This window comes from Nicotiana sylvestris, chromosome 12 (assembly GCF_000393655.2).
Source record: "Nicotiana sylvestris chromosome 12, ASM39365v2, whole genome shotgun sequence".
NCBI lineage: Eukaryota > Viridiplantae > Streptophyta > Magnoliopsida > Solanales > Solanaceae > Nicotiana > Nicotiana sylvestris.
This window is the reverse complement of record NC_091068.1, coordinates 164988363-165000450: the sequence shown is the minus strand read 5'-3', so window position 1 is coordinate 165000450 and position 12088 is coordinate 164988363. Positions and strand designations below refer to the sequence as shown.

General features: G+C 37.8%; 1 protein-coding gene across 1 annotated transcript; it reads left to right on the top strand.

The window, feature by feature from the left end:
* Positions 1 to 10755: 10755 nt before the first annotated feature.
* LOC138884061 (uncharacterized mitochondrial protein AtMg00810-like) lies at positions 10756 to 11887 on the top strand. The gene is made up of 2 exons (XM_070164801.1): positions 10756 to 10823; positions 11305 to 11887. The coding sequence occupies exons 1-2, from the start codon at positions 10756 to 10758 to the stop codon at positions 11885 to 11887; spliced, it is 651 nt and encodes a 216-aa protein (XP_070020902.1).
* Positions 11888 to 12088: the final 201 nt, after the last annotated feature.

Below are 12088 nucleotides of genomic sequence, written 5' to 3'. Positions count from 1 at the left end.
GGAAGTATCACGACGATCCATCCCACGTGTTAGATTTTAGCACTGTCCAGTTGGACAAGGACTTATCCTACGAGGAGGCGTCGGTAGCTATTCTAGACTGGCAGGTTTGTCAGTTGAGATCAAAGAGTTTTCCTTCTGTTCGTTCAGTGGAGAGATCAGTCTGCTGAGGCATCGACCTGGGAGTCTGAGTCCGACATGCGGAGCCATTATCCCCATCTTTTCCTCGACTCAGATACTTCCTTCTTATGTTCGTTCAAGGACAAACGATTGTTTTAGAGGTGGAGAATGTGATGACCTTGTTTTAGATATAAATTCTGCGTTCCGAGGCCTTAAAAACCTCTTTCAGCATCACCTAGATTTGCGTGTGCAGTTCAGGCGCGTAACCGGAAATCCATTATGTGAAAATCTGTGAAAAAATGATGATTTTTGGCTTTAAAATGAATTTTAGTTGACTTCGGTCAATATTTTTGGTAAACGGACCCAGACTCGTGATTTGACGGTCCTGGAGGGTCCATAGGAAAATATGAGACTTGGGTGTATGCCCGGAATCGAATTTCGAGGTCCCAAGCCCGAGAAATAAATTTTTAAAGAAAATTATTTTCTGGAATATTTATGAGTTTTTGGAAATAAAATGTGTTTAAAATTTGATGGTATCGCGCCCGTATTTTGGTTCCAAAGCCTGGTACAGGTCTTATACGTGATTTAAGATGAGTTTGTGAAATTTGGTAAGAAACGGACTTGGAATGACGTGAATCGGACCGTATTTGAGAAAATTGGAAAATTTGAGGTTCTTAAGTAATTTCATGATTTTGATGCTATATTCATAGTTGTTGATGTTATTTTGGCAATTTGATCGCACGAGTAAGTTCATATGATGTTTTTGAGTTAGTAGGCATGTTTGGTTTAGAGCCCCGAGGGCTCGGGCGAGTTTCGAGTAGGTTCCGGGGTGTTTAGGCTTAGGAAATCACTACTGTTGCATCAGTTTTGGTGTAACCGCACCTGTGAGTCAAGCACCGCAGGTGCGAGCTCGCAGGTGCGAATAATGGGTCGTAAGTGCGGTCCAGCCTCTTGCAAATGCGGACAAGCTCTCGCAGAAGCGGTTCCGCAGGAGCGGGTCTCCCCTCGCAGATAGAGCCCCAGCGGGCCTAATCATTTCCGCAGAAGCGGTTTGTTTTTCCGCAGGTGCGACCTAAGGACTGCAGGTGCGAGAGCCGGCCAGTGAGTCTTTTAAAACAAAACTTCAGCATTTTCTCTTTCAAAGTTTCATAAAGATAGAAGGCCTAGGGCGATTTTCTCAAGAGATTTTCTTCCCAATTCATAAGTAAGTGTTCATTAACTGATTTCTTTCAACTCTCTAATGTCTTTCATCAACTTTTATCTAAAAATCTAGAGTTTAAATGGTATAAAATTGGGGATTTGGGTAGAGTTAGGGCTTTTTGAATAATTGGAATTTAGACCACGTTTTGGGGTCGGATTTTGAAACTAATTACATATTCGGGCTCGTGGGTGAATGGGTGATCGGGTTTTGGCCCGAACCTCGAGTTTTAACCAAGCGGGCCCGGGGTCAGTTTTTGACTTTTGGGAGAAAATGATAGAAAACCTATAATTAAGCATTGGATATGAATTCTTTAGCATTTATTAATGTTGTTAAATCAATTTGGACTATATACGAGTTGTTTGGAGGCGAATTCTAAAGGAAAAGCGGTGTTTAAGGCTTGAGTTGGCCGTGAAAGTTCGGGGTAAGTGTTTGGTCTAACCTTAGCTTGAGGGATTGGGAGTTGTGTCCTATTTGCTACGTGTTACTTATTAAGAACGACGCATAGGCATGGTGACGAGTATCTATACGTTGGTGTCAAACATGACCTTGAGTCTTAAATTGAAATTGTTGTATTCTTAATAAGTACTGTGAATGCCTAAGTTGTTGATTCTCTGTGTTGAGCAAGGATTTTGATTATTCTCGTGGAAATTGCTTATGGTTGGGAATTAGTGCTAGTTAAGGTTTCTTTTGTGAAGTTAGATGTTGGAACAAGTTTGGTTATAGCTGATTTTTCCTTGCCGGAACGTATTTACTTATATTGTCGATTCTCATGTCGGGATAGTGTTGTTTCTTTATTGTTCCCTTGTCGGGACTCCCTTTGTGATTGGTGTTAAACTGTATATGTGGATCAGGTTGCATGCCGCAACAATGTTATATTTGGATCGGGTTGCACGCCGCAACAATATTATATTTGGATCTGGTTGTACGCCGCAACAATAATATAATTGGATCGGGTTGCACGCCGCAGTAGTGAAAATGATATGGGCCGAGTTGCATGCCGCAACAGTATTTTTATTATTTGGATCGGGTTGTACACCGCAACAATAGATAATAAAAGTGTTTATTGATAGGTTACGATTTCGTTATTCTCTTGCTGTGAATTTTAAACTGTTCTTTATGCTTTTCTCTTAAATTACTGTTGGTAAATGATATTCCCCGCAGCATGTCCCCATCCCATCTTTAATTGTCTATTTCTATTTTATTTTTCGCTGTATATAATATAACTGCACAGGTTTATTTGGTAATCTGGTCCTAGCTTCGTCACTACTTCGTCGGGGTTAGGCCAGACACTTACCAGCACATGGGGTCGGTTGTATACTACACTCTGTACTGTGTGCAAATCCCGGAGCGGCAGCTTTTGGACCGTAGTTGTGGGTGGCTGCCTTCAGTCCAGTCGGAGATTCCGAGGTAGTCTTGCAGGCGTCCACAGGCCCCGGCGTTCTCCTCTATCTTTATATTCTATTTTCATTTACTTCAGAGACAGATTGTATCTTTCATTCCAGACAATTGTTTGTAGTATTCGTAGTTGGTCCGTAATATTATGACACCGGTTCCGGGTAAAAATATACTTAGTATTGTCGTACTTGTTTTTGGTTAAGTTATCAGATTACGTCTTTCACATGTTTTTATTTATTTTTAATATTTCACTATCGATCGTATATTGTTTTAAACTGTTAAAAAAAGCTAAATAAAAGAGTTGGTGAATCTATAATACTCGGCTTGCCTAGCTTTCACGAGTAGGCGCCATCACGACTCATGAGGCTGGAAAATCCGGGTCGTGACAACAGAGTACAGTATCAGTACAACCGACCCCATGTACTGGTAAGTGTCAAGTCTAACCTCGACAAGGTAGTAACGAGGCTACGGTGGGGCAGTTACAATATAACCTGCATACAGTATGTAATAAAGCGAAAAAGAAGTACGGAACAAAATGAAACACTAACTTGAGGCAAAAATGAATACGGAACTCAAATATCTTGCCAGTACTCAGCTATAACCAATCCTTAAGTGAGATACAAAACTAAAGAATAACTTCACAACAGAAGAAGGATACATAAACAATAAACTGATGCGGCGCGCATCTCGATCCCACCATATAATCAGTAACAATATGAACATTCACCCTTATTACTCCGTATCAATCCATCCTTATTACTTCTGTTGCGGCGTGCAATATGATCCCACTGTACAATAACAATCCACCCTTATTACTCCTCAATATATCACCCTTATTCCTTCTGTTACGGTGCGCAACCCACTCTCACCATATAACCACATTTCACTCTTATTCCTTCTTAATATATCACCCTTATTTCTCCTGTTGCGGCGTGCAATCCGATCCCACCATATCAGTACCAATCACATAATAAGAACAAAAATTTCACAATTTGGCTCAAAACTCCCCACGGTATTTAATCTCAACTAAAACAAACGAAAAGCGGTAAAATTATAAAACTTCACTCGAATTATACTACTCAGCGAAACCAATCCAAAGTATACTAATGAACACTAATAACCAGCTTAACCAACAACATGAAGCAATGAAACCACGTAATCTCCAATACTCTTAACAATGAAAACAATATCCGACAAGTAGCAACTAATCATGGAACTATCAATAAAACAGGTAGCAATTAAGGCAAGGAACAATATATTAAGAACGGGAAGGGAACAGTAACAGATAAATTGGCAGCGCATAGGTACTCGTCACCTCACCTATACGCCACACACATGGATTTTCACATAGAAATTAAGTCAGTGATCCCTAATCCCTCGAGTCGAAGTTAGACAAAACACTTACCTCAATCCAACGGCCAACTCAAAGCTCAATTATCGTTTTTCCTCTAGTTTTCACCTTCGAACCACTCGTATCTAGTCATAATTAACTTAATAACATCAATTATCGCTAAAGAAATCAATTCCAATACATAATTATAAGTTTCTCAACATTTCTCCCAAAAAGTTAAAAGCCGACTCCGGGCCCGCTTGGTCAAAACTCGAGGTTCAGACCAAAACCCATTCACCCTCGAGCCCAAATATGTAATTAGTTCTGAAATCTGACCCCAAATCGAGGTCTAAATTTTCAAATTTGCAAAATCCTCAATTCTCCCAAAATCCCAATTTTCTACCCTTAAGAACAAGATTTATGACTAGAAATTCAATAGGTGATGATGGAAATTGAAGAAAACGAGTTAAAGAACACAAACCTATGATTTGGTGTTTAATTCCCTCTTCAAATATCGCCCTAGGTCGTGTTCTAGTGATGAAATATGAAATTTGGGAAGAAGTCCCGTTTTTGAAGTCTGTTTTAAAACACTAGACAGGTCTTCATCGCATTCGCGAGAGACCTGTCGCGATCGCGATGCACAGTGACCAGAAAGGCATTTGCGAAGAGTTGCACGTGTTCGCGATGGTCTGTCCCCCTGACCTTCGCGTTCACGAGCCTAGGATCGCGTTCTCGTAGAACAACTCAATGATTCCCATCCCACCTCCATTTTACTCTACGCATTTGCGTGATGCCGATCGCGTTCGCGAAGATTAGCCCCCCGGTGCTCCGTGTTCGCGACCATGGCTACGCGTTCGCGATGAACAAATCCATCCCCAGCCCAGATTACACTTTACGTTTGCATGAAAAGCTTCGCGAACGCGAAGAAGGAAACCAGCAACTGCCGAAGCTGCAGAAAACCACCATTTTCCCAAGTCTAAAACACCCCGAAGCCTATCCGAAACTCACCCGAGCCCTCGAGGCTCCAAACCAAACATGCACACAAGTCTAAAAATATCATACGAACTTGCTCGCGCGATCAAATCACCAAAATAATACATAGAACTACGAATTTAGCACCAAATTGCATGAAATTTTCAAGAAAGTTTTAAAACTTTTATTTTTTTCAACCAAAGTTCTGAATCACGTCAAATCAGTCCCGTTTCTCACCAAATTTCACAAACAAGGTATAAATATCATAACGGACCTGTACCGGGCTCCAGAACCAAAATACAGACATGGTACCAACAAGATCAAATATTAACCAAATTCTTAAAACCATTATAATTTCAATCTTATAATTTTCATCAAAAATTCATTTCTAGGGTTAGGGACCTTAGAATTTAATTTCGGGCTTACGCCCAGTTCCCGTATTTTAATACGGACCCACCGGGGCAGTCAAAATACGAGTCCGGGTTTGTTTACTCAAATTGATCGAAGTCAACTAAAATCAACTTTTTAGGCCAAAAATTATTATTTCATCAATTTTTCACATAAAGCCTTTCCAGGAACACGCCGGACTACGCACACAAATCGAGAAGAGATAAAATGAGGCTTTTAAGGCCTCGGAACATGCAATCGAGTTCTAAAATACAAGATGGCCTTTTGGGGTAAAAATTGCACGGGACGCCCTATTTGGTCGCCCCCATTTAACCTATACCCATTTTTTTTAAAACTTTTAACTTGTACCCACTTCTTGAATAACTTCAGCCCCCTTTCCCCTTCTTCTTCTCCTCCTTCGTTTTCTTCTTCTCAACAAAAGACAAAATGCAGAGCCTATTTTTTTTATTGGTCTTGCGTCGAAAACTTCAGTCTGATCATGTTACTTACTCCACTAGCTTTGTATGAAGCAGAGACCACACTATATTTCTTGTAATTTTGATGATTTCTGTTGTTATCCGTATATTTTGTTAGTTAAATACCTGCTAACTATATTCCACTAGCTTTAAATGAAGCTGTGACCACACTTTATTTCTTGAGCTTTCGATCATTTCTGCTGCTGTCTATAACCATCCTGATTCGGTTGCTATAACTGGCTATAGTTCTGGTTAATCTTTTGTTAGCGATGCAATCCATATGTTAAGTGTCTAGTTCTGTTGCAGACTAATAAAGCTTAAAGCTAACATAACAGTGAAGATGAGTATCATGTGTTATGTGCATTACAGAGAGGGAGTTAAAAGTAGCCAATTACAACACAAAAACTTCAGCTCTAGAGGTGAAGTTTCCCAGTTACAACACAAAAACTTCAGTTCAAGAGCTGAAATTTCCCAGTTACAACACAAAAACTTCAACTCTAGAGCTGATGTTTCCCAGTTACAACACAAAAATTTCAGCTCTAGAGCTGAACTTCAGACCCGGCTACTAGAATGCTGAAGTTTTGCGTGATTGCCTTTGCTACTTCAGCCCCGTGTGCTGAAGTTATGTAAAAAAGCGGGTACGCTTGCAATTTTTTTTGCAAAGCGGACACAAGTTAAAATATGACACAAAAAGCGAGTATAGATGCAAATGCCCCCTTTTGGGTCATCACATATAATAACATCGTAAGGAAGGTTTGTATGCCTATAAATAAGATTGGAGGACTACCAAACTAGACAAATTGGAGAAAAAAGTTCACTTTAAGGTAGGAGGGAAATCGAGTAAATTTCATGGGTGGTCATTCAATTTTATGTCCATTACGCAAAAGTCACTTTTCTTATTTTTGTTACAAAAAAATTATTCAATTTTGTATTCATTACCCAAAAATTACTTTTCTTTTGTTACACAAAAATTATTTTACTGTGCTCTATTTTATCACAAAAGTCACATTGGCTAGATTTTAAAAGTCTATTATGTCCTTGACATTATAAATCCTCTCATTTATGTAATATCTTCTATATTATATACTATACAATATATTTTTACCTAGGTATTTTACTTATAATTAAAATAACTTTAAACTATATTATTTATTATTTTTATAATATATCCATACATTTAATTTTTCCATGGCACTCAATTGTTTAATCACATTCAAACATGAACATATTTTAAATATAAAAATGATAAAAAATTATTTATTTTTTAATATTTATTTATAATAATAAAAATAGATTTGTTTAACAAATGATAGTTTTTTATAGTCAATAATTTTCTTTAAAAGTTTCAAATATATTTGTTTTTAATATTAAGTTTTTAAAACTTTATTTGTTACTATTATTTATTTGAAAGTATTAATCTGATGTATCATTTTGCTAAATGTGGGTATTTTATTTATTAATTAATGGATATTACTTGGCTGATAAATCAATGAGCTTTAATTTTTTAATTTTTATTAAACATATTTTATTAAGCATGATTAAGAACGTGGACTTGAGGTTTGTTCACAGTAACAAATTTAATAATGCTACTTATATATCTTGAAAATTAATATTAAGAAAAAAAATTAAATGTATGAATATATTATAAAAATAATAAATAAAATAATATTAAGTTATTTTACTTACAAGTAAAATAACTGGGTAAAAGTATATTATATAGAATATAATATAGGTATTACAAAAATGAGAGGATTTATAATGTCAAGGGTGTAATAGACTTTTCAGGTGAAAGGTTTGTAAAATCTGGTCAAAGTGATTATTGTGATAACTAGAGCATAGTAAAATAATTTTTGTGCAACAAAAGAAAGAAAAGTTACTTTTGTGTAATTAATGAACACAAAGTTGAATGACTTTTATTTAACAAAAGAAATAAAAATGACTTTTGGGTAATGAACACAAAATTGAATAGCCACCCATGAAATTTACTCAGAAAACCTTCATTTGGTATTTTACTTTACTAAACCAAAATTTGAAGGTAATTGTTCTTTACAGCAACATAAGTTCAAAACATAGATTGTAAAGTAATCTCTGCGAAAGTCGCAACAACAAAATTTTCGAGCCATCTCATGTTTGCTATACGAAACGAAGAAAAATAATTGACACTATTTCCATGGGAATGGTTCATAGCAAACGGACATAAAAACGAAATGATTATCAATATGACAATATTATTAATATGAGTTATGCATGCTTGGGCAACGTAGCTTTACAAAGAATATAAGCAGATATGGCTGCTGAATTCTCTGTCCAAGGAGATAGCTGTAAATGTTTTGTACTCTCAAAATGATAAGGACCTTGACCTGGAAGATAGATTTGGTCAAACTAATGGAGCCAAATTGTTTCAGCTGCAAAGGGAACTTAGTGCAGTGGTGCAAGGTAATTCTAGTGTGTCAACCTACTACTAAAATGAAAAGCTTGTGGGATGAGCTTAATGCACTAAATACCTTTTCTGCTTGTGTTTGTGATTGTGAATGTGGAGCTAAGGCAGGCGCATCGGGATGAGAGACTCTTACAGTTCCTAATGGGTTTGAATGATTGTTTCATAGGTGCTACGAGTAATATCTTATTGTCTTCACCTTTACCATCTATTGGTCCGGCCTAATCTCTTGTGATTCAAGATCAAAAACAAAGAGATTCATGCTCCTACTGTCCATCCAGGAGTTTCTGCTTCCTTTATTGCAGCTAACTATGCAACTGGAAAAAGTATCAGGGAGGTATACATGCAAATAATGCCTTTAATGCAACTGAAGAAGATGAACAAGAGGGATCAAATGTGGCAGGTGCCCAGACACTTACCAAGGAAAATGTAGCAGAATTACTCCAAATCCTTCAACAGGTGAAAATGGGCCAACAAGGAGCTGGTACCTCTGATGCTTCAACAAACCTCAGTTGTGCTGGTATAACAAAGTTTATCAACACTTATGCTTATTTCATTAATATTAATAGCGATTAATGAATCTTAGATAGTGGAGCCACTCAGCATATGACTCTTGACAAACAATCTTTCATACAATTTAAAGCCTTGCCAAAACCTGTTATGGTAAATTTACCTAATTCTTACAGATTTAGAGTTACTCATTCAGGTTCCATTTCACTTTTGCCTAACCTAAGTCTCAAACTCGCTCTTCAGTCTTTGTTGGAGAACCTTCGAGCACTATTAGAGAACCTCCATTACTGCTTTCAATTTCAACCTTCAAGCAATATGTTCTTTTCACTCCTTTTTCTTGTTTTCTACTGCAGGGCTCTTCAATGAAGAGCCCTATGGAGATTGGTAAAGAGGAGGGAGGACTCTACATTCTGAAATCAAGACAGACATCAGCAGTTTCCAGTAGTTTGTCTAAGTCTAGAAGTAATTTTGTTTCCAAAAGGAAGTCTGCTTCCATTCCAGTTTTAGGATCTTGTTTCACTTTTTTTGATTCCAATGTAAAAGAGAAGCTATGGCACTATAGACTAGGCCATATGACATTGAGTAATATGAAGAATATTTTATCTATTTCTGCTTCTTCATGTTCAAAATTTTCAATTCCTTGTGTTATTTGTCAAATGGCAAGACAATCTAAACTCCCTTTCCCTTCAAGCTCTATCTCTACTAGAGCAGTGTTTGATTTAATTTATGTAGATACTTGGGGACCATATAGTTGTCCAACGTATGATGGATACAAATACTTTCTAACCATTGTTGATGATTTTAGAGAGCCACTTGGACTTATTTGCTAAGTACCAAATCTAATGCTTTTACAATCGTAAAATCCTACCTAGCTATGGTAGAGAGGTCGTTTCATTCTAAAGTCAAAATTTTAAGAACAGACACTGCTTTTGAATTGGGGAATGGGATTGTTCAATCAGTTTTTTTTCTTCACAAGAGATTCTTCATCAAAACACTTGTGTGTATACTCCACAACAAAATGGGGCCGTGGAGCGAAAGCACAGGCATCTACTGGAAACATCTAGGGCCTTGTTATATCAATCACATTTGCCCATTTCCTATTGGGGAAATTGTCCTCTTACAGCAACTTATCTTATCAACAAATTTTCCTCTAGAATTCTGCATTTTAAGACACATTATGAGATTCTGTTCAAGTGCAAGCCTAAGTATTCTAATCTTAGATGTTTTGGTTGCTTGTGTTTTGCCTCTACTTCTCCAAACCACAGAACAAAATTTGATCCTAGGGCGGTAGCTTGTGTGTTTTGGGGGTATCCACACAATAAGAAAGGTTATAAAGTACTTGATCTTAAAACTCTTAAAACTTTTGTTTCTAGAGATGTTGTATTTCATGAGGAGTGCTTTCCTTTTTCTTCCATAAGTTCCACTAAACCCATTGATCTTCTTTTTTCTCATTCTACACCGGCAAATACACCTACACCCATTTATGATTTTCTCCCCCCCATATTTCCTCATTTCCTACTTCATCTCCCACTCCTATTACTCCAGCTGCAAACACACAGTATCCTGCCACCACCCAGTTCACTACCCCTGAACCTATATCATTTCCCTCTTCACCATCTACCGGAACACCAAACTCCAGCATTGCTTCCCTTATTTTTCCTTCTCTAAATGCTGAACCTATGATGGAAACACTTATCAGAAAGTCTACCAGACCCCCATAACCCACCTTTGACCTTACTATTTAAAAGACTACATATGCAATGCACTCCAGCTAACAGATGTCAGTAATTCCTGTTTTCTTACCACTATCACACCAGATTCTTTTCCTTTCAGTAGACTATCCACTACTAATCAACTTATGCTCAACTCCCTATCTAACATTCAAGAACCTATTAGACATGCATCATATCATCCAGGTTGGCAGGAAGCAATGGTAAAGGAAATTGAGGCTTTACAGCCACATGGCAGAAAGCTTTATCATGTAAGTGGATTTACAAGGTAATACAGCATTCTGATGGGAGTTTAGAGCGATTGAAAGCAAGGCTTGTGATCAGGGGAGATATACAACAGGAAGGCATAGATTTTACTGAAAATTTTTCACTTGTAGTTAAGATGACCACCATTAGGTACATCTTAGCTACTGCAGTGAAGAAGGGCTAGGGTCTATATCAGTTAGACATAAATAATGCTTTTTTACATGGAGACTTGAATGAGGAAGTCTGCATGAGATTTCCAGCAGGGGTTATTCCACCTTCTTCTACCCATGTTTGCAAGTTGAAGAAGTCACTTTATGGACTTCGTCAAGCTTCAAGGCAATGGTATGCCAATCTTACCCCTGCCCTCAATTTTAAGGGATTCACTCATTCATTAAACGACTACTCCCTTTTCTTTAAAAAAACAGATTCATCTATTTCTATTGTAGCAGTCTATGTCGACAACATTTTACTGACATTTTACAACAGAGTTGAGTGCTTTAAAGGACTTTCTTCATCGGGAATTTAAGATTAAAGATCTTGGGAGCTTACATTTTTTTCCTGGGAATGGAGGTTATTCGAGAACCCCAGGTGTTGATACTCTCACAGAGGAAATTCATCTTGGATCTGCTTCAGGAGTTCAATTCTATGCATTTGACTCCCCTTTCCTCTCCACTTGATCCAACAGTGCGTCTGCAAGCAAAAACAGGAGATGCAATCAAAGATCCCACCTTTTTTAGACATCTTTTAGGAAAAATGAATTATCTTACCCATACTCGGCCAGATTTGTCATTCACTGTGCAATATCTAAGTCAATACATGCAGGATCCCCGGCAACCACATCTAGATGCAGCACTTCGTGTGCTTCGCTATCTCCTAAGGGACCTTGGATTGGGGCTTTTCATGAGATTTTCACCTTTATTTCAGTTACTGGCTTTATGTGACTCGGATTGGGCGACTTGCCCGGATTCACGGAGATCGGTGAGTGGATTTTACATCTCTCTTGGTTATTCTCCGATCTCGTGGAAATCTAAGAAACAAACTTCCATATTCCTGAGCTCCGCCGAGGCAGAGTACCGATCTATGTGACGTGTGGTGACAAAACTTACTTGGTTGGTTCGCCTATTTAAAGATCTATCCATTCCCATCTCACTTCCGGTACCTCTGCACTTCAATAGTCAAGCAGCGATCCACATCGTAAAAAATCCTGTCTTTCACGAGAGGACGAAACACGTGGAGTTGGACTGCCATTTTGTGCGACAGCAGTTCCTCTCCGGCTTGATCTCTGTC

What these genes read in the sequence shown, in the direction of transcription:
- LOC138884061 (XM_070164801.1), top strand. Translation starts at nt 10,756, where the DNA reads ATGGTAAAGGAAATTGAGGCTTTACAGCCACATGGCAGAAAGCTTTAT. An exon ending in CATGTAAGTGGATTTACAAG is followed by an intron (nt 10,824 to 11,304) that starts GTAATACAGCAT and finishes AGTGCTTTAAAG; the next exon opens with GACTTTCTTCATCGGGAATT.